Genomic DNA, 23,304 nt, shown 5'->3' with positions numbered 1-23,304 from the left:
TGTTCTTAACACTGCATATCCTTGTCTGAGTAGCAAGAACATGATTCTGTTACTTAATTCTGCAAATTTAGATTTTTTTATACACCTGGTGGCTCAGACAGTAGAGAATCTGCCTTCTGTGAGACCTGGATTTGATCCTTCGGTTGGGAAGATCCCCTGGAAGAGGACATGGCAACCCACTCCAGTATACACTTGCCTGGAGAATCCCCATGGACACAGGAGCCTGACAGACTACAGTCCATGGGGGTCACAAAGAGTCAGACATGACTGAGCACCTAAGCACAGCACAGCTCAAACACTATAACCTAACTTAGCACATTACAGGGACCATCTGCTTTAATTTTTATACTAGTTACTTCTGTGCTGTAGTCTCCTATGTTCTTCATTCTCCATTATAGACATGAGACACAGGGAGGTTTAATGTTCTCCTCAAAAGTGTAAACCAAGAAAGCCTTGATTGGGAGTCTCGATTATCAGAACACTTTTAGTTCACAAGTTCTGTGGCAGTGATTCTCAATCAGAGATGACTTTGCAGCTGGGCATGTTTTTCAGTATCTAAAGGGATCCTACAAATGTAATGCATAGGACAGCATCTAATACAAATAATTAAACTGCCTCAAATACCATCAGTGAAAAGAAATAAAACTTATTCTAGTATAGCACTTTCTTAAGTTGACTGTTCTTAAAAATTACCAAGGACTATAATTCACATGCAAATTATGATTCAGCAGGTCTGATTCAAGGTACAAGAGACTCTGCATTTCTGACAATGTCCTACACGGTCTTGACGCTGCAGGTCTTTGTCTGGTTAGCAAGAAAATGATTCTGTTGGAGTCAGGCAGAAACAGTTTTAGGTCTTCATCAAGAATCTTCCATGTAAATAATTTTGAGCATCTCACTCACTTTTGCAAGCAGTGGTAAATTCTGTTTGATTTTTTTTAGTGAGAGAAGCCAAGGGTGGGATCCTTTGAGAAACTAGCATTGAAATATGTACATTACCATATGTAAAACAGATGACCAGGGCAAAATCGATTCATGAAACAGGGCCCCCAAAGCCAGGGCACTGGGACAACCCAGAGGGATAGAGTGGGAGGGAGGTGGGAGGAGGTTCAGGATGGGGGGGACACGTGTGTACCTATGGCCCATTCATGTTGATATATGGCAAAACCATCAGAAGTATTGTGTGGTAATTATCCTCCAGTTAAAATAACTTTTTAAAAAGAACTTTTGAGTGACATTGTGATGTATATCTGAGAAAAGACACTTTATTTTTTTTTCAATTATTTTTATTAGTTGGAGGCTGAAAAGACACTTTAATAGCAGAATGAGATACTCAAAAGATAACCACACACCATTCCCAAGACCTTTTGAATATCGTATCTAGGTAGCAAGGGAGATACTCGAGTGGGTAGCCTATCCCTTCTCCAGGGGATCTTCCCAACCCTAGAATTGAACCAGGGTCTCCTGTGTTGCAGGCATATTCTTTACAAGCTGAGCTACCAGGGAAGCCTGAGATTATATTAGTAAATGGAATAAAGTGGATAATCATTGATCTTGATATCAGATAAGCATGTATATTCAGCTTGGAGTAATGTAATCACAGTGATTCTCTAAATACGGAAGAGAAAGGAAGACGAATTAGAGTCAGATAGATATTTTTAAATGCTCTGCCCCTGTGTTTGAAGATGGAGGAAAGATCATGAACCACGGAATGCTGGTGGCAACTAGAGGTAAAACAGCAAAGGGAACGCATTGTCCTCTGGAGTGTTCAGGAGGATCACAGTCCTGCAGACATCATAATTTTAGCTCAGTGAGACTTCAGACTTCTGAAGAGTTTTAAGACACAAGCATGGTAATTTGTTACAGAACTTTAAGACAGGTATTTGTTTTAAGCCTCTAGTGTGGTAATTTGTTACAAGAGCATGCATGCATGCTAAGGCACTTCAGTGGTGTCTGACTTTTTGAAACCCCATGGACTATAGTCTACAGGGCTCCTCTGTCCATGATGATTCTCCAGGCAAGAATACTGAAGTGAGTTGCCATGCCCTCCTCCAGGGAGTCTTCCCAAACCAGGGATGGACCTGCGTCTCTTGCAGGGGCAATAGTAATCTAATACAGATATGTGTCCAATCAGATATTGTTGTTGGAGCTGAATTTAAACCTTTCAATTCAATCAGTGGGCTTCCCTTATCTAAAGGTATTTTGTGGTGAAATCCTACCTCAAACAGCAGGAGACAACTGAGTCCTTTTTGAGGTATTCAGACTCATGAGCTGCTAGAGAGAATTTCTCATTGCCTAAATGTAAATACAGTTCTAACTGTGAGGTCTCTGAGGATTGAAGATGAGAAACGTAAATCATTATTAATATTATGGGCACACATTCTGCTTAAAAGCTTTCTGACAAAATTTCTAAATCCTTTCTATTTTCTGTTATTTCAAGCATCTGTTCGCTTCAATAACTCTAACTCCCTCTCAAGTTTTCTTTCAACTTGGAATGGCTTACAAATGAGAATGTAGGCATGAGCATACAAGTGTGAGTGTATTTGTTTCGGAGAAAGGTGTATACAGATGCAGGGACATATATACATACATATACATCTAACCTTAAACTTAGGTTGGAAAAGCCAACGACTTTTCTAACAGAAATGACTTTTCTAAAAGAAAGGACTCAGCAAAGTGTTTCTATACATTTCATTCATTCTTCACAGCATCCATGTGAAGTTTGGATTTGTCATCTCAACTTTTCTTCTGAAGTAATTAAACCTGAGACTCAGGTCAATCACATTATTAACAATAACCTTTGAAAGAAATTAAAACTTGTGCATTTTTGAGCTATTAAAGAAATGAACCAGGTAGAATTTACAGCCAATTTTTGAAATTCAGCAAATAGTATGCTTTAAAACCTGGTGGTTTATTGTATATAATTACTCTTCAAGGGATGAGAGTTAAAAACATCTGGCTTTGCATATTCAGGGTAACAAGGAAAGCCCATGTTGTTGAGTCTCACACACACAAAAAGTGTTATATATGGATATAAGAATAGTGATACTGATATGAAGAAATTATCATTTGATACCACTTGACACTGAAGCACCATTTCAGCTTTTTTCTTGTAAACCAAAGATGGATCTATGTATATAAAAAGAATAAATTGGTATAAAATGGCTCAAAACAGAAGAGTACTACAACTGCACACACCATCATGGAGGAGACTTTAAAATACAAAATAGAGCCAGACAGCTGACAGTAGACCCATGAAGAAGAGACTATCAGAACTCAGATCAGATCCCCATAGTGTATTCTTGTTTGAGAGTAAAGACATTATGTTAAACCATTTGCTTTCAGGATGCAATTTTAACTTGTTATGAACAGAACTGAGTGAAATTATAATCATGTATGGCTTCTCATTCTAGGCATTTGTTATGATATTTGAATAACATTTATAATTACTCATTTATTCAAGTCTATTTCATATAACTGAATTAAAAAGTGATTCCATTGAGGTTTTCCTGTAGGTAACCATGCCAGGTTAAAAGGATGTGCCTGTTTGTTCAAAAATCTGTGACTGTGAATCATAGGACCAGAAGGAATTTAAACTCCCTAGTGAACTGGATTTTGGAGATATATATACAAACACACACACTCACAATCACACAATCACACGAACACACACACTTATATATGATATTTATATTGCTCATTCAGTATCCTTTAGTGGTTATGATAAAATTTAGAAAGGGGAAGATATTTCATTTAGAACAATGGAAGGAATCATATTTGTAGCAAACAACATATCTAAGAGCAAACAACAATCTTGATCATAAAAATCCAATTCCTAATTTGAAAGCATATAATAATTAAAAACAAGAGCAAAAACATGCTGAATTTCCTACATGAGAGCAAAGAACTTGACTGATCAGTTTTAAAAGGTAACAGTAATGGGCTAATGATTCTACCAGATCAAACCAGTCAATCCTAAAGGAAATCAGTTGTGAATATTCATTGGAAAGACTGATGCTGAAGCTGGAGCTCCACTACTTTGACCACCTGATGCGAAGAGCTGACTCACTGGAAAAGATCCCTATACTGGGAAAGATCAAAGATAGGAGAAGGGAATGACAGAGGATGAGATGGTTGGGTGCCATCACCGACTTGATGGACATGAGTCTGAGCAAGCTCCACGAGTTGGTGATGGACAAGGAAGCCTGATGTCCTGCAGTCCATGTGGTCACAAAGAGTCAGACACAACTGAGCAACTGAACTGAAATGAATGATTCTACACACATATTTAATATTATTGGAAATTAAATAATGGCAGGGTAAGCTCTTTGGCATAAAATTTTGATGTAATAATTTTTTTTAATTTGTATATTAAGAGGGTGGAGACACCGAAATGTATACCTCATCAATTGCTGTTGCAAGGGAAATGTTTGCCAGCATTCTAGGTCTGGATCTTATTCATCATAGTTAAATATGCTTCTGCTAGAAAAACATGCTACATCACTGTACATCCCTCCACAGCTAATACCGTTTAATCTATTTTAATTAATGACAAACATACTTGGACTTAGGTTCTACTTTGAATGAAAACTTACATTGTAAGTTTACAATATAAACTTACTAGCTTACAAACAGTTGGAGGACATTAAAGTTGCTTGCTCAGATGACTAAGGCTTTACTGCTTGTAAGGCCTGACTGAGGGAGCGGTTTGAATTTTAAAGCCGCCGTTTTCTCCCCTTGGTTTTAGGTCTCACCCTATTGAGCTGTCAGGCTCAGTCTCAGGTCCTTGTGGAGTGTATTGATGAGAATACTGGAACTGGCTTGAAAACCAGTTCTCAAATATTTTCATGTGCAGGTTGATATAAGCTTATGACCTAAGACACTTTTTTAATAGGAATGAAACCTCTTTAGTTTGCTTAGAACTCTTTTCATGCAGTATCTTTAGCACTTAATAAGATGATCCTATTTTGGGGATGATTTTTTTTCTACTTATTTGCTCTACTTGCAAGCAGAGATAAGAAAGCCTTCTTCAGTGATCAATGCAAAGAAATAGAGGAAAATAGCAGAATGGGAAAGACGAGAGATCTCTTAAAGAACATTAGAGATACCAAGGAAATATTTCATGCAAAGATGGGCTCGATAAAGGATAGAAATGGCATGGACCTAACAGAAGCAGAAGATATTAAGAAGAAGTGGCAAAAATACACAGAAGAACTGTACAGAATAGATTTTCATGACCCAGATAATCATGATGGTGTGATCACTCACCTACAGCCAGACATCTTGGAAGGTGAAGTCCTTAGAAAGCATGACTATGAACAAAGCTAGTGGAGGTGATGGAATTCCAGTTGACCTATTTCAAATCCTGAAAGGTGATGCTGAGAAAGTTATGCACTCAATATGCCAGCAAATTTGGAAGACTCAGCAGTGGCCACAGGGCTGGAAAATGTCAGTTTTCATTCCAATCCCAAAGAAAGCTCAAACTACCACACAGTTGCACTCATCTCACATACTAGTAAAGTAATGCTCAAAATTCTCCAAGTCAGGCTTCAGCAATACGTGAACCATAAACTTCCAGATGTTCAAGCTCATTTTAGAAAAGGCAGAGGAACCAGAGATCCAATTGCCAACATCCACTAGATCATCAAAAAAGCAAGAGAGCTGCAGAAAAACATCTATTTCTGCTTTATTGATTATGCCAAAGTCTTTGACTGTGTGGATCACAATACACTGTGGAAAATTCTGAAAGAGATGGGAGTACCAGACCACCTGACCCACCTCTTGAGAAATCTATATGCAGGTCAGAATGCAACAGTTAGAACTGGACATAAAACAACAAACTGTTTCCAAATAGGAAAAGGAGTATGTCAAGGCTGTATATTGTCACCCTGCTTATTTAACTTATATGCAGAGTACATCATGAGAAACGCTGGGCTGGAAGAAGCACAACCTGGAATCAAGATTGCTGGGAGAAATATCAATAACCTCAGATATGCAGATGACACCACCATTATGGCAGAGAGTGAAGAGGAACTAAAAAGTCTCTTGATGAAAGAAAAGAGGAGAGGGAAAAAGTTGGCTTAAAGCTCAACATTCAGCAAACTAAGATCATGGCATCTGGTTGCATCACTTCATGGCAAATAGATGGGGAAACAGTGGCAGACTTTATTTGGGGGGGCTCCAAAATCACTTCAGGTGATATAGATTATTATATATTAATCTATAAATTAAAAAGGGCTGATTCATGTCAATGTATGACAAAAACCACTGCAATATTGTAAAGTAGTTAGCCTCCAACTAATAAAAATAAATGAAAAAAAAAAAAAACACCCCCCCCAAAAAAAATAATAAAATAAAATAAAAGATGCTTGCTCCTTGGAAGAAAAGCCATGACCAAACTGGACAGCATATTAAAAAATAGAGACATTACTTTGCCAAAAAAGGTCCATCCAGTTAAGGCAATGTTTTTTTCCAGTAGTCATGTATGGAAGTGAGAGTTGTAGTATAAGGAAAGCTGAGCACTGAAGAATTGATGCTTTTGAACTGTGGTGTTGGAGAAGACTCTTGAGAGTCCCTTGGACTGCAAGGAGATCTAACCTGTCCATCCTAAAGGAAATCAGTCCTAAATATTCATTGAAAGGACTAATGCTGAAGCTGAAACTCCAATACTTTGGCCATCTGGTGTGAAGAACCGACTCTCAAAAGACCCTGAAGCAGGGAAAGATTGAAGGCAGGAAGAGAAGGGTAAGACAGAAAATGAGACAGTTGAATGGCATCACTCACTCAATGTACATGAATTTGAGCAAGCTCTTTCTCCTTTTCCTTTAGCTTCTTTTCTTTTCTCAGCTATTTGTAAGGCCTCCTCAGACAACCATACCCTCTAGGTCTAGCCATATTGTTGCAAATGGTAAGATTTCACTGTTTTATGCCTAAGTAGTATTCTACTGTATAGAACACATCATCTTTGTCCACTCTTCTGTCAATGAACACTTTGGTTGAAATCATATGTTTATTATCTTAACTATGTGGCAATGGATATAGCAATACATATTATTTAGTGTTTTTACATCTTTTGGATAAATACTCAGAAGTGGAATTGCTTAATCACAGCATAGTTCTATTTCTAGTTTTGGAGGAACTTCTGTACTATTTTCTATACTGGCTGCACCAATTTACTTTCCTACCAACAGTGTACAGGGTTTCCTTTTCTTGAGATCCTTTTCAAAATTCATTAATTGTAGACTCTTTGATGATGGCTATCCCCACAAGTGCAAGGTGACATCTCATGCTTTTTTGGTTTGCATTTCTCTAGGAATTAGTGATACTGATCAAACGTCCATGTGTTGGTTATCCATCTGTGGGTTTTCTTTAGGGAAAAAATGTCTATTCAGGTCTATTGCCCAATTTTTTTTAAATTGAGTTGTTTATTTTTTGTATTGAGTTGTATAGGCTGTTTATATATTTTGGATTGTGAGCCCTGCTAGTGATATAATTTGCAAATATTTTATCCCATTCCATAGATGTCTTTTCATTTCTTAGATGGTTTCCTTTGCTGTGAAAAATCTTTTAAGTTTAATTCAGTTCCATTTGTTTATATTTGTTTTTATTTCCTTAACCGAAAGACAGAGATCCTAAACAATATTGTGATGATTTATGAAAAAAATGTACTGTCCATGTCCTCACTCCTCAGAATTTTATGATTCAGGTCTTCCATTTAGGTCCATAATCCATCTTGAAATTTTTCTTCATATGTGGTGTGAGGAAATGTTCTAATCTCATTGTTTTATACGTGGCCGTTTAATTTTCACCAGCTTCCAAAGTGGCTCAATGGTAAAGAATCTGCCCACCAGTACAGGAGACACAGGTTCTATCCTTGAGTCAGGAAGATCCCCTGGAGAAGGAAATGGCAATCCACTCCAGTATTCTTGCCTGGGAAATTCCACCCACAGGGAAGCCTGGAGGGCTCATCCACGAGGTTGCAAAGAGCTGGTCAGGACTGAGCGTGCACAAATGCCCATTCAGTTACGGCAATGCAACTTGTTGAAGAGACTGAGCTTTTCTCCATGTTGCATGCTTGCCTCCTCCCTTGTCATAGATTGATTGGTCACAACTGTTTGGGTTTATTGCTGGGGTCTCTATTCTCATCTATTGATTCATGAGTCAGTTTTTGTGCTGGTACCATGCAGTTCTGATCATCATGTCTTGGTGTTGAGAGTACAGTCTGAAATCCGGGATCTACATGACTCCAGCTTTGTTGTTGTGGTTTCCCCAGGACTGCTTTGACAATTCTGGGTCTCTTGTAGTTTCAAGCGAATTTCAGGATTTTGTTCTACTTCTGTGAGAAATATCATGAGTATTTTGATTCAGAGTGCACCAAATCTGTAGATTGTTTTGGTTGTATGGCCATTAGAATATTACTTCTTCCACTCCAAGAGCATAGGAATGTCTTTTCATTTCTTTGTATTGTCTTTGATTTTCCTCCTCAATGTTTTATGCATTTTTGAATACAGATCTTTCACCTCATTGGTTAAGGTTATTTCTAGGCATGTTTTATATGATTTCAGATATACATACATACATACATATATATATATATATATATATATATATATATATATATATATATATATACATACACATTTTAACCTTTCTCCTTCTCATAGTTGATTTTTAGTGTTTAGGGAGGTATAGACTTCTGTGTTTTAATATTTTATCTTGCAACTTTTCTGATTTCATTTAATAGTTTTGATACACTTTTGGTGGAGACTTTGAGTTTTTGTATTTAAAGTATCTTGCCTTCTACATCATGGCTTAATAAAAGACTCCTTTTGTCTCTCTCCTTCAATCAACAGCCAAGAAAACTTTCACAACACAGGAAAGGTGCCTCTGCACAACCTACCAGTTTATCAAGAATTCCACAAACCTGTACTTTTAAGGTGGGGACATACAGGAGAAGCGAACTACCTACAAGAGGGTGATAGAGCCTGTGACTCAGGATTTCTCAAGCCCATTAGGAAAGCCTGCATCCCTGTGGCCTGGAAGCATACTGGTAACTGTGACAACAAGCAAGGTACCCACTGAAAGAACATCTTTGGCAGAGGTTGGAAAGTGCATACTTTCAAATGATAATCAAGGGCTGCTCAGGTAGGAAGGTTGAAAAACCAAGAGAAAAAAGAAAAAGTTATGCCACGTAGTGGATTAAAAACCAAAGCATTTTAATTTAGTAGAAGGAAAGGGAAAACTGCTCCCTTCTTCAAAGGCACCACCTGAGAGGAACAGCACATCAAACCCGAGAAAGAACCACAGAAACATGACCACAGAAAGAAAGCAACAACTGCCCAGCAGCCAAGCTTCAACGCTGTCGTGAAGAAACTCAATTCAAGGAAACCGAGAAAGGCAGCTGAATGAACCCAGGAATAAAATTAATGACCAGAAGGAATGCTTTCCAAAATATTGAAACTTTAAGATAAAACTAAACAGAAATTCTAGAGCTAAAAGGGAAACAATAAGCCAGATGAGGAATGCATTAGAAATCATTGGAAACAGGACAGAGTTAGTGAATTTGAAGATGGAAATGTAGACATGATACAAGTAGAAGAAGAAAGAGAAATGAGATATTAAACAATGAGGCTATTCAAGGAGAGGTAACTAACTCTTGAAAGAAGGGCCACTTTAAGGTAGTGAGTGTCTGAAAAAGAGAAGAGAAAAAAGAAATGTGTAGAGAGTTTATTCAGATAAACAAAACTGAGTATTCCCCAAACTTGGACAAAGAATTGGATATACGAGTCCATAAAGTTAAGACCATCTAATTACCTCAATGCACAAAAACCTTCCCCAGGACACATCATACTAAAGTTGTCAAAAATCATTAACAAAAAATAATTTAGAGGCTGAGACAGAGAAAGCAGGATGATAGCCTTCATGAAACACTCATTAGACTCAAAGATTTCACGGCAGAAATCCTACAAGCCAGGAGGAAGTAGCATGGCATTCTCAAAATTCTGAAAGAGAAAACCTTTCACCCCAAAGTAGTCTATCCACAAAAATTATCATTAAGATATGAAAGAGAAGTCCTTTTCCATACAAACAAATGCTAAGCGAGTTTAGCAACACTAGACCTAACCTACAAGAAAAAGCTCTTCAACATGAAACAAAAAAGGCAAAAACACACAAAACTTTCAGTAAAGTGACAAATAGACAGAGTCATAAAATCATAAATACTGCTGGAATAGATTTTTAAATACCTTATTATAGTGTAATGTGCAAAGAGGACAAAAAGCAGAAAACAATTATGGCTACTTCAATTAGGCAACAAGCTCACGACATAAAAAGGCAACTAAGACACAAAACGGGAAGAGGAAAACTAAGGAACCCATGTGTGCAACAAAAATATGATGCTATCAGTGAGAAAATGACTATTTTTACCTATGAGACGTTTGCCACAAATCCATGGTGATCACAAAACATAAATCTAGAAGACTGAAAACATCAAAAAAGAGGAAACTGATCAAAACAAATCATAGAAAAATGGCCAAATTTAAATGGCAGACAGAAAGTCAGGAAAAAGGAAGAAGGGAGGTGGGGAATAGAATAACCAGAATAGAAAAGATAAAAGAGTAGTACTAAATCCTCATCTGTCAATAATCATTCTAAATGTGTTGAATGCACCTATCAAAAAAAACAGAGTGTCTGGATGGATTAAAATACAAGACCCACATACATACTAAACCCAAGAGACTCTTCATGTCTAAAGACATAGATTTAAAATTAAGAGACAGAAAAAGATACCCCAAGCAAATGGTAACATATAAGGTGTAGCCGTAATCATATCAGAAAAAATTGGATTTCAGGACAAAAGGGGAGCCAAAAGACAAAAATGGACAGTTCATCAGGAACACTTAATTTTTTTTCTTTTATTTATTTATTTATTTTACTTTACAATATTGTATTGGTTTTGCCATACATTGACATGAATTCTCCATGGGTGTACATGTGTTCCCCATCCTGAACCCCCCTCCCACCTACCTCCCCATCCCATCCCTCTGGGTCATCCCAGTGGACCAGCACTCAGCACCCTGTCTCATGCATCGACCTGGGCTGACGATTCGTTTCACATATGATAATTTGCATGTTTCAATGTCATTCTCCCATATCATCCTGCCCTCGCCCTCTCCCACAGAGTCCAAAAGACTTCGATACATGTCTGTCTCTTTCGCTGTCTCGCATGCAGGGTTATCGTTACCATCTTTTTAAATTCCATATATATGCGTTAGTATACTGTATTGCTTTTTTCTTTCTGGCTTACTTCACCCTGTACAATAGGCTCCAGTTTCATCCACCTCGTTAGAACTGATTCAAATGTATTCTTTTTAATGGCTGAGTAACATTACATGTACATATATACCACAGATTTTTTATCCATTTCTCTACTGATGGGCATCTAGGTTGCTTCCATGTTCTGGCTATTATAAACAGTACCATAATGAACATTGGGGTGCTCCTTCAATTCTGGTTTCCTCAGTGTGTATGCCCAGCAGTGGGATAGCTGGGTCATATGGCAGTTCTATTTCCAGTTTTTTTTAAGGAGTCTCCACACTTTTCTTTAGTGGCTGTGCTAGTTTGTATTCCCACAGAGTAAGAAGGTTCCCTTTTCTCCACACCCTCTCCAGCACTTACTGCTTGTAGAATTTTGGATAGCAACCATTCTGATTCGTGTGAAGTGGTACCTCATTGTGGATTTGATTTGCATTTCTCTGATAATGAGTGATGTGGAGCAACTTTTCATGTGTTTGTTAGCCATTTTTATGCCTTCTTTGGAAAAATGTCTGTTTAGTTCTTTAACCCATTTTTTGAATGTGTCTTATTTTTCTGGAATTGAGCTGCAGGTGTTGCTTGTATATTTTTGAGGTTAATCCTTTGTCTGTTGCTTCATTTGCTATTTTTTTCCCATTCTGAAGGCCATCTTTTCACCTTGCTTACAGTTTCCTTTGTTGTGCAGAAGCTTTTAAGTTTAATTAGGTCTCATTTGTTTATTTTTGCTTTTATTACCAATATTCTGGGAGGTGGGTTATAGAGGATCCTGCTGTGGTTTATGCTGGAGAGTGTTTTGCCTATGTTTTCCTCTAGGAGTTTTATAGTTTCTGGTCTTACATTTAGACCTTTAATCCATTTTGAGTTTATTTTTGTGTATGGTGTTAGAAAGTGTTCCAGTTTCATTCTTTCACAAGTGGTTGACCAGTTTTCCCAGCACCACTTGTTAAAGAGATTGTCTTTTCTCCATTGTATATTCTTGCCTCCTTTGTCAAAGATAAGTTGTCCATATTTGGGAGGATTTATCTCTGGGATTTCTATTTTGTTCCATTGATCTATATTTCTGTCTTTGTGCCAGTCCCATGCTGTCTTCGTGACTGTGACTTTGTAGTATAGCCTGAAGTACCACAGGTTGATTCCTCCAGTTCCACTCTTCTTTCTCAAGATTGCTTTGGCTATTCAAGTTTTTTTTTTTTGTATTTCCATACATATTGTAAAATTATTTGCTCTATCTCTCTGAAAAAATACCGTTGTTAGCTTGATGGGAATTGCATTCAATCTATAGATTACTTTGGGTAGTATACTCATTTTCACTATATTGATTCCTCAAATTCATGAACACGGTATATTTTTCCATCTATTTGTGTCTTCTTTGATTTCTTTCACCAGTGTTTTACAGTTTTCTGTATATAGGTCTTTTGTTTCTTCAGGTAGATATATGCCAAAGTATTTTATTTTTTTCGTTGCAATGGTGAATGGAATTGTTTCCTTTATTTCTCTGTTTTCTCATTTTTAGTGTATAGGAATGCAAGGGATTTCTGTGTTAATTTTATATCATGCAACTTTATTATATTCATCAATTAGCTCTAGTAATTTTCTGGTGGAGTCTTTAGGGTTTTCTATGTAGAGGATCATGTCATCTGCAAACAGCGAGAGTTTCACTTCTTTTCCAATCTGGATTCCTTTTATTTCTTTTTCTGCTCTAATTTCTGTGGCCAAAACTTCCAAAACTATGTTGAATAGTAGTAGTGAGAGTGGACACCCCTGACTTGTTCCTGAATTTAGGGGAAATGCTTTCAATTTTTCACCATTAAGAATAATGTTTGCTGAGTCTTTGTCATATATAACTTTTATTATGTTGAGTTATGTCCCTCCTATTCCTGCTTTCTAGAGGGTTTTTGTCATAAATGGATGCTGAATTTTGTCAAAGGCTTTCTCTGCATCTATTGAGATAATCATGTGGTTTTCATTTTTCAATTTGTTAATGTGGTGTATTACATTGTTTGATTTGCAGATATTGAAGAATCCTTGCATCCTGGGATAAAGCCCACTTGGTCATGATGTATGATCTTTTTTCATATGTTGTTGGATTCTGTTTGCTAGAATTTTGTTAAGGATTTTTGTATCTATGCTCATCAGTGATATTCGCCTGTAGTTTTCAATTTTTATGGCATCTTTGTCAGGTTTTGGTATTAGGGTGATGGTGGCCTCATAGAATGAGTTTGGAAGTTTACCTTCCTCTGCAATTTTCTGGAAGAGTTTGAGGAGGATAGGTGTTAGTTCTTCTCTAGGTTTTTTGTAGAATTCAGCTGTGAAGCTGTCTGGTCCTGGGATTTTGTTCGTTGGAAGATTTTTGGTTACTGTTTCACTTTCCGTGCTTGTGATGGGTCTGTTAAGATCTATTTCTTCCTGGTTCAGTTTTGGAAAAGTTGTACTTTTCTGAGAATTTGTCCATTTCTTCCAAGTTGTCCATTTTATTTGCGTATAGTTTCTAATAATAGTCTCTTATGACCCTTTGTATATCTGTGTTCTCTGTTGTGATCTCTCCATTTTCATTTCTAATTTTGTTGATTTGATTCTTCTTCCTTTGTCTGTTGATGAGTCTGGCTAATGGTTTGTCAATTTTATTTATCTTTTCAAAGAACCAGCTTTTGGTTTTGTTGATTTTTTTCTATGGTCTCTTTTGTTTTGCTTGCATTTATTTCTGCTCTATTTTTTTTTTTTTTTCATTTGTTTTTTTTTTTTTTTTAATTTTATTTTATTAGTTGGAGGCCAATTACTTCCCACCATTTCAGTGGGTTTTGTCATACATTGACACGAATCAGCCATAGAGTTACACGTATTCCCCATCCCGATCCCCCCTCCCACCTCCCTCTCCACCCGACTCCTCTGGGTCCTCCCAGTGCACCAGGCCTGAGCACTCGTCTCATGCATCTCACCTCACATTTCGGCTCTATTTTTAAAGATTTCTTTCCTTCTACTAACCCTGGGTTTATAATTTCTTCCTTTTCAACTTGCTTTAGGTGTATAGATAAGGTTATTTATCTGGCTTTTTTCTTGTTTCTTGAGATAAGCCTGTATTGTTATGAACCTTCCCCCTAACACTTCTTTTAAACAGTGTCCCATAGGTTTTCGGTTGTTGTGTTTTTATTTTCATTCATTTCTATGCATATTTTGATTTTTTTAAATTTCTTTTGTGATTTGTTGGTTATTCAGTAGCGTGTTCTTCAGTCTTCATATGTTGGAATTTTTAATAGCTTTTCTCCTGTAATTGACATCTAATCTTACTGCAGTGTGGTCAGAGAAGATGCTTGGAATGATTTTAATTTTTTTTTCAATTTACCAAGGCTAGATTTATGGCCCAGGATGTTATCTATCATGGAGAATGTTCCATGTGTGCTTGAGAAAAAGGTGAAATTCATTGTTTTGGGGTGAAATGTCCTATAGATATCAATTAGGTCTAACTGGTCCATTGTATCATTTAAAGTTTGTGTTTCTTTGTTGATTTTTAATTTAGTTGATCCATTCATAGGTGTGAGTGGGATATTAAAGTCTCCCACTGTTATTATATTATTGTTAACTTCCCCTTTCATACTTGTTAGCATTTTTCTAACATATTGTGGTGCTCCTATGTTGGGTGCATATATATTTATGATTGCTATATATTTTCTTGGATTGATCCTTTGATCGTTATGGAGTGTCCACCTTTGTCTCTTCTCACATCCTTTGCTTTATAGTCTATTTTATCTGATATGAGTATTGCTACTCCTGCTTTCTTTTGGTCTCTATTTGCATGGAATATCTTTTTCCAGTCCTTCACTTTCAGTCACTTTCCTGTTTAGTGAAGCTTGCACCGGTGTTCTGGTGGGTGGAGTTGGATTTCTTCTCTCTAGAGTGCAATGAAGTGTCCAGTAATGGGTTTTGAGATGTCAGTGGGTTTTGTGTGACTTTGGTCAGGCTGTATATTGAGGCTCAGAGTCATGTTCCTGTGTTGCTAGAGAATTTGCATTGTATGTCTTGCTCTGGAGCTTGTTGGTCCTTGGGTGGTGGTTGGTTTCAGTGTAGGTGTGGAGGCGTTTGATGAGCTCCAATCAATCAATGTTCCCTGGATTCAGGAGTTCTCTGGTGTTCTCAGGATTTGGACTTAAGCCTCCTCCCTCTGCTTTTCAGTCTCATTCTTACAGTAGCCTCAAGACTTCCTCATCTATACAGCACCAATGAGAAAACATCTAGGTTAATGATGAAAAGTTGATCCACAGTGAGGGACATCCGGAGAGGCACACAGAGTTACATGGAGAAGAGAAGAGGGAGGCAGGAGACAGAGGTGGACAGGAGGATGAAAGTGGGAGTCAAAAGGAGAGAGACAGATCCAGCCAGTAAAACGTTCCCTAAATGTTCTCCACAGCCCGGAACACACAAAGAGATTCACTGAGCTGGGTAGAGAAGAAAAGGGGGAGGGGGGAGATAGAGGCCACTTGGTGGAGGAAAATAAGAGTCAAAAGGGGGACAGAGCAATCAGGCCTGTGATCTCACTCCCAAGTAAAAATGGGTACTGAAGATTGGGTTCTTAAAGGTACAAAGCTGATAACAAATACCAAAATGCAACGATTAAAAATCTAGTGTAGAAGTTAGATTCTCAAAAATACAATATTAAAAAAAATCAAAACATAATATCAACAACAAAGTCACCAAAATTATAAAATATATATACATATGAAGTTTGCCTTTAAAAGTAGGGTCTTCCTTTCTTTTTTCCCCAAGGTAATATTAGGCTATAAAAATGAAAATTAAAGGAGTAATGGGGACTTAAAATTTTTAAAAAATCATTACATTTTTTATTTAATTTAAATTATGATAATAGTAAAAATATATCTAAGACTTTCTCTGGAGCTGTTGCGAGCAGTGTGGGGTCAGTTCAGTCCAGTTTGGGGTCTCCTAATGTTCGTTGGAAGGACTGAAGCTGAAGCTGAAACACCGATACTTTGGTCACCTCATGCGAAGTATTGACTCATTGGAAAAGACCCTGATGCTGGGAGGGATTGGAGGCAGGGGGAGAAGGGGACGACAGAGGATGAGATGGCTGGATGGCATCACCGACTCAATGGACATGAGTTTGAGTAAACTCTGGGTGTTGATGGACAGGGAGGCCTGGCGTGCTGTGATACATGGAGTCACAAAGAGTTGGACATGACCGAGCGACTGAACTGAACTGAACTGGACACAGGAGCACAAAACATATAAAACAGTAGTTAACATACCTAAAGGGAGTAATTGACAGTAACACAATAATAGCCCATGACTTTAACAATCCTGATAGATGAATAAATATCATCCAGCCAGAAAGTAAAAAAAAAATAAGTATCAGCTAAATTAAATATAAGGCCAGATGCATTTGATATATTTATATAGAACATTCCATTCTAATGCAGAAGAATATATATATTTCTCAAGTGCACATGGGACATTCTCAAGAATACGCCACGTTTTGGGGACACAAAACTAGCCTCAATAAATTTAGGAAGTTTTGAATCACATCAAGCTTCTCTTCCGATCACTAGGATATGAAACTAGAAATCAAATAAAAGAAGAAAGTTGGAAACAAAAAACAGAACTCTGTGAAAACTGAAACACATGCTACTGAACAACTATCAGGTCAATAAAAATGCTAAAGGAGGAATAGAGAATCACCTGAAGACAAATGAAAATAAAAATATCACATATTTAAATCTATGAGATATACTAAAACTGAACTAAGATAGAAATATTTGGCAATACAGGTCTACCTCGGGCACAAGAAAATTTCGAGGTAAACAATTTTTATTTGCAACAGAAAAAAGAACACCATACCATTTCATGGTAGCAAAACATGTCAGATTGTTTGCTTTCATAATGGCTTGTTGTGAACACCATATGATATCACTTACATAGGAAATCTAAAATATGACACAAATGTCCTTATCTCTGAAACAGCAACAGATTCACACACATAGAGAACAGACTTGCAGACTGTGAATAACACTTAAAAGAGTTCCTAAAATTCTATAAAGATACTGAATTAAAAGAAGAAAAGAAAAATGGAAATCCCAGGAAATAAGGGCAAGGAGCAATTTTATTTCACAATGATCAAAGAAGAATTTCTGGTTTTGATACTTTGAGTTATGCAATCCAGAGCACTAGCATAATTGGTCTTTTGTACTTGGCATCCAATACAATCTCTTTAGACCCTCTTTTATATCTCGGTTTCTCAGACTGTAGATGAAAGGGTTCAGCATGGGTGTGACCACAGTGTACATGACCGAGGTAATTGTACTTGAATGTGAGGTGTAGGTAGTCCCAGAGCTAAGGAACACTCCTAAGGCTGTAAAATAAAATAGGAAGACAACTGAGAGGTGGGACACACAGGTGGAAAATGCTTTATACTTCCCCTGAGCTGATGTGATTTTACATATGCAGGAAACTATTTTAGAATATGAATAAAGGATGCCAGCAAACGGAACACCACCCATCAGGACAGCTGCAAAATACATCACTATGTTATTAAGAAAGATGTCAGAACTGGCAAGTTGTACCAGCTGACTGAGTTCACAGAAAAAGTGGGGGATTTGCACAAGTGGACAGAAGGACAATCGCAACACCATTAAGCTGTGTAGCAAGGAATACAAGGCAACAAGCACCCAGGATATCAGAACCAGCAGTCCACAGAGCCGGGGGCTCATGATGACCGTGTAGAGCAAGGGGTGGCAAATGGCCACATACCGATCATAGGCCATCACACTCAGGAGAATGTCATCCAATCCTGCAAACAGTATGTAAAAATACATTTGAGTGATGCAGCCTCCATAGGTGATACCTTTGCTCTTGTTCTGGATATTCCACAGCATCTTTGGGATGGTTGTGGAGGTGAAACAGATGTCTACAAAGGACAGGTTGGAGAGGAAGAAGTACATGGGGGTGTGGAGGTGGGAGTCTGAGCTGATGGCCAGGATGATGAGCAGGTTTCCAAACACAGTGATTAGGTACATGGAGAGGAAGAGCCCAAAGATGAGGGGCTGCAGTTCTTCTTCTTCTGAAAGTCCCAGAAGAAGAAATTCTAAAATTCGTGTATTATTCCCTGGTTCCATGGGGTGGAAGTGCCTATCAGGAAAAAGGAAAATAACATGACTCGTTTGCACACAAACTGTCATAATTCACATAGCTGAAATACTGCAATTTCTATTTAACCCTCAAGTAATTGATCATAATACCTTATTTATAGAAAAGTTCTCTTCCAAAGTACACTCCATTTCAACTCTGACAAAGAATTTTTGTCCCATTTTCATCACATTGGCAAAGAGCTCATCTATTCTAGAGTTCTAATGAGGTATTTCTTCATTTATTTGAGAAATTCGTATTTAGTGCTGACCCAGTAGAAAATGCTGAAAAATAAACCTTTCCCAGTCCACGGATTATGATTGATGATATTCAAATAAAATATGATAGAATATGTCAGGATGTCATGCATGCTATGAAGAAAACAAAACCAGGTATAATGGAGAGCCTGGCAGGAGGTGTTATTTTGTCCTGAGTGTTCAAGGAAGAGCTTCAAACTAGGTGATGTTTAAGATGCTGAAGAGAGAAGCCTTTTTGATGTCAGAAGAAGTGTGTGCCTGGCAGAGGGAGCTGCCACTGCTAAGGACCTGAGGAAGATGCTTCTTCCACATGTTCAAGCGCAAACAAGGAAGCCAGTGGGGTGAAGGAATTAGTAGGAGGCGGAGTGATTAGAAACAGTGTCAAGGATGCTGAGGAACAAGGTGGCCTCCCTGCTACAGCTGAACCTTCAGCACACACAGAACCCCTCCTTCCATCTGGTTCTGAAAGGTTGTTGCTGAATGATAAGACGCTGGGATTCTTGGCCTCCAGAGGAGACGAATTCAATCTGGGGCCAGAGACAAGGCTGGATCACTCAGAACTTTTGTGTAATAAAGTTTTATTAACGTATAAAGGAGATAGAGAAAGCTTCTGACATAGGCATCAGAAGGGGGTAGAAAGAGTACCCCCCTGCTAGTCTTTAGCTGTATGCCATATAGTCACTCGCAGTCTGTTAATGAAAAGAAAAGAATGTCATAAAATTTAGTATGGCACCAGATAATTCATCTCCGGCCATAAACGATTGACTTGAATCTTGTAGAAGGGCAGTTTACCAAGCAAATAATTTCGTTTACATAGATAAGGGGAACAATATCTGAGTATAGTTTGAGCCATTTTGGTGGAACTTAGAGTCTGGGGTAAATGCATAGCACATTAACATAGCTTAAGACAAACATTTCCATAAAAAAAAGAAATGTATTGGTTAACTCAAGGTTTGAGAATAGTTAATTTCAGGTGAAACCAGGTGTCATGGCAACACAGCATTTTAATAGAAACCTCCTTTTAAATTTGTATAAAGAAAAATATATCAAAGGTTGGTTTCCTCCTGCTGCTTAAGAGAGATAAAAATGTCTGGCACTTGCAGCCTATTTCCTCCGTTTGGAGACCCCTGGCCTTCTTGCCTGTTAACCTCTCAGTTCCTTGCACTTTATGAATTTAGTTTAAAATCATCCTGTGATTTATGTCAGTTGGCTACTTATTTCCATCTATTGACCAAATTGTGACCTCTGTTTTATAAGTCATCTTAACACATGAGTACAGATGCCTCTGCTTTAAGAATTGGTCTCTCTTCACAAGTCCCAGGCAAACACACACACACACACACACACACACATGATGCTTCAGGATTGTGTTACTATCATAAACTGGTCACCCATATACACCCTCGTTAAGCCATGAATGGTTACACATCAAGCTTGGCAGATCAAATTATTATTCTCCAAAAGAATGTAAAATTTTTACCCAGAAGTTCCAGGGTTGTTTTTGTTTTGTTTTTAATTTATGTGTTTTTTAGTTGAAGGATAATAGCTTTACAGAATTCTGTTGTTTTCTGTCACACCTCAACATGAATCAGCCATAGGTATACATATATCCCCTCCCTTCTGAAACCCCTCCCATCTCCCTCCCCATCCCACCCCTAAATTCCAGTTTATAAACTTCCCATAGAAAAATAAACTCCGGGTTCAATATTGGTATGGCTAATTTCTTCTCAGTATTTAGAGAAGAATGTAAAGCATGAGAGAGAAAGAAAAAAAGAGAAATGAAACGGACATAGACAAATTAAGAGGGAAAATATCCAATAAACTCAAATGACCCCTGAGACAATGCAATGAAGAAAAGTTTCCTTCCTTCATCAATATTCCAACTCCAGTGACATCTCCTTCACACCCAGAAAAAAATAATGAAGAAAAATATTTTTTTCCAAAGACATAACTGGGGATATATTTATGATGTGATATATCTTACAGTTTAAATATACCAAGAGAATAAGCAAATGGAATATAAACTACCAACTCAAAATCAGAAATAAATGAAATACAACAAAAGTTGAATATATTGTGTATGAAGAAGCAGAATACTTCTTTTTCTTGAGGAGTTTTCCTATTTATTTACTTCTGTTCATAAATAAGATTATTAGACTTATTGTCTACTTTTACTGGAAGCCTTTTATGCCTCCCATTCCTTCTAATGGGGCTTCCTTAGTGGCTCATTGGTAAAGAATCCACCTGCAATACAGGAAGCCAAGGTTCAATCCCTTGGTGAGCAAGATCCCCTGGAGAAGGAAAGTGCACCCCACTCCAGCATTCTGGCCTGGGAAATTCCATGGACAGAGGAGATTGGTGGGTTACAGTCCATGGGGTCACAAAAGGGTCAGACACAATTTAGCAACTAAACCACCACCACTGTTCGGTCTAACTGAGATTCCTCTGTTACCATTTGTCAACATTGAGGAGTGAAGAGGTCATTTTACTTTTAGACCTAAAAAGATACACTAAAATTAGGAAAGCCAGAAACAACCACAGTGACCTCTGGCCTCTGGATACACTAGATTGGCCCTCAGGTGACCTCAGGTACATGCTCCTGGCTTCCGTCCTCTCTGACCCTCTCCTGAAATGTGTGCAGAGCTCTCACCTGCCTGCAGACTAAAAAGGCTTTCCCTGTAGAAGTCCAAGTTCGTTTCTAAATGATTAATGATGCAGACAGAATTTTTGTCCCTAAACAAGACAACAGGAAGGGATAAAATCAAGCATTGGCTCCCAGACAGATTCAGAGATCTAAATTAAGGACTAGGTTCTCACCAGCCAAAGTGGCACAGGCGGAGGGGCTGCAGCAGAGGAGATATTTGCAGCTTCTTGTGTCAGCTCACAGGGCTTCTCCGGTGGCTCAGTGATAAAGAATCCACCTGCAATGCAGGAGTCACAGGAGATGGGGGCTTGATCCCTGGGTCAGAAAAATCCCCTGGAGGACTGCAAGGCAATGCACTCCAGTGCTCTTGCCTGGAGAATCCTATGGACAGAGTTGCCTAGAGGGCTACAGTCTGTGGAGTCTCAAAGACTTGGACAGGACTGAAGGAACTTAGCAAGCAAGCACATATGTCAGCTAATTAGGCATATTTCCCTTTTGTTACACCAACCTCCAAGTACATGATTTCCCTTGGGGACACTGGGCTGGACACAATGCAATTATTTTTCTGTAGATTTTCTATTACTCGATGATTGCATTCTAAGTTGGTGATTCAGTTTTTATCACTCCTTCCCCTTTAATTCTCCTGCTTTCAAAGCACTAAGGCTCCCAAAACCTCATTACATCACTGAGATCTAAATATTCTTTAAACTATAACACTGAGAATTTGCTTGATGAGGTTCCTTGGGTCTTCTAAGCTTTGATTTCTGGTAGAGAAAAAAAAAAGTCCATATGGTCTCAGAGTCTGATACAAATGAAACCATTTAGCATGCATGCTGTCAAACAGAAACTTATTTAAATATATGTGAAGTTATAAAATAAAGGGAATTGCAGGAAAAATAATTGAATAAATTAGTTCCAAAGTATTTGTATTTTTTAAAAATTGAATGGAGTTTCACACACTACTCAAACAATATTAAAAGAGTAATGATTTGCTGATATCCAACTGGACTAATAGTAATTAAATTGGGAAATGTGTAAACATGAATATAATATATATAATATATTATGTAACAGATTTTGTTAAAGACATATAAGAAATGTATTTCAATTTGGGAATGTTAGATTATAGAATAAATCAGAGGGATTATCTATCCAATATAAAACCAGTCCTTTTCAGTGAATACCTAGAAAACAATACACTAAAATCCACAAGTGTGCCAAACTGTCTTAAAGCAAGAAATCCAGCATAAGATAGATGTATTTAGCTATGTAAAATGAAAAAGCATTTTTATGGCAAAACAGTCCCCAAAAGGTCAACTGAGAAAGAACAATTCTTATAAATCATTTCAAAAGCTGGTAGTGGTAGAATAAGAGGTTTATATCATCTGGGCATGTAATAATAAAACTGACACATCAAAATCACAATGCAAGGCATTATTTTTTATCAAAGTCAGTAACAGTTAAGAAAAGAACACTTTTTCACAACCATCCATGTGGGGAAATACTTAAAGAGTTGTCACACAGTTTACAGTGGTACTTTGAAACAGGGAACAGATGTGCACTATCTGTTTGCAAACAGAAATTTAAAATGTTGCATTGTTGGGAAAGCCATCTGAACAATGGCACAGATAGTGAAAGTACAGAAGCTCTTTACCTGGACGCCTCTCAGTCTCAGTGCTATTGACATTCTTGGACAGGCTGTTCTCTGTGGTGGGGTCTGTTCTGTGCTTTCAGGATGCCTAGAGCATCGCTGACCTCCACCCACTGCTCCCAGAATAACAGACGGATATTTCTACAAAGCATCGTTCAGTGTTCCCAGGGAAACAAAGTTGCTCTTGCTTAGAAACAAAGTTTAAATTTAACAATCTCAAATATTTTTGTAGGATTGATATAACAGCAACTTGAAGAGAAAGATTAGGAAAGACAGTCTGCAATGTGAGAAGCACAGCCTCTTATGAAATA

General features: G+C 37.7%; 1 protein-coding gene across 1 annotated transcript; it reads right to left on the bottom strand.

Moving 5' to 3' along the window:
* Positions 1-17,483: 17,483 nt before the first annotated feature.
* LOC136155733 (olfactory receptor 7A17-like) lies at positions 17,484-18,431 on the bottom strand. Its single transcript, XM_065917772.1, has one exon. It carries the CDS (start codon positions 18,429-18,431, stop codon positions 17,484-17,486), a length of 948 nt encoding a protein of 315 aa, XP_065773844.1.
* Between the last annotated feature and the right edge of the window lie 4,873 nt (positions 18,432-23,304).

The sequence above is a fragment of the Muntiacus reevesi genome, chromosome 1 (assembly GCF_963930625.1).
Source record: "Muntiacus reevesi chromosome 1, mMunRee1.1, whole genome shotgun sequence".
NCBI lineage: Eukaryota > Metazoa > Chordata > Mammalia > Artiodactyla > Cervidae > Muntiacus > Muntiacus reevesi.
The sequence above is the reverse complement of the archived record's forward strand: the minus strand, read 5'-3'. Positions and strand labels throughout refer to the sequence as shown.

Excerpts from the sequence above, each read along its gene's own strand:
- LOC136155733 (XM_065917772.1), bottom strand. The coding sequence starts at position 18,431 with ATGGAACCAGGGAATAATACACGAATTTTAGAATTTCTTCTTCTGGGA.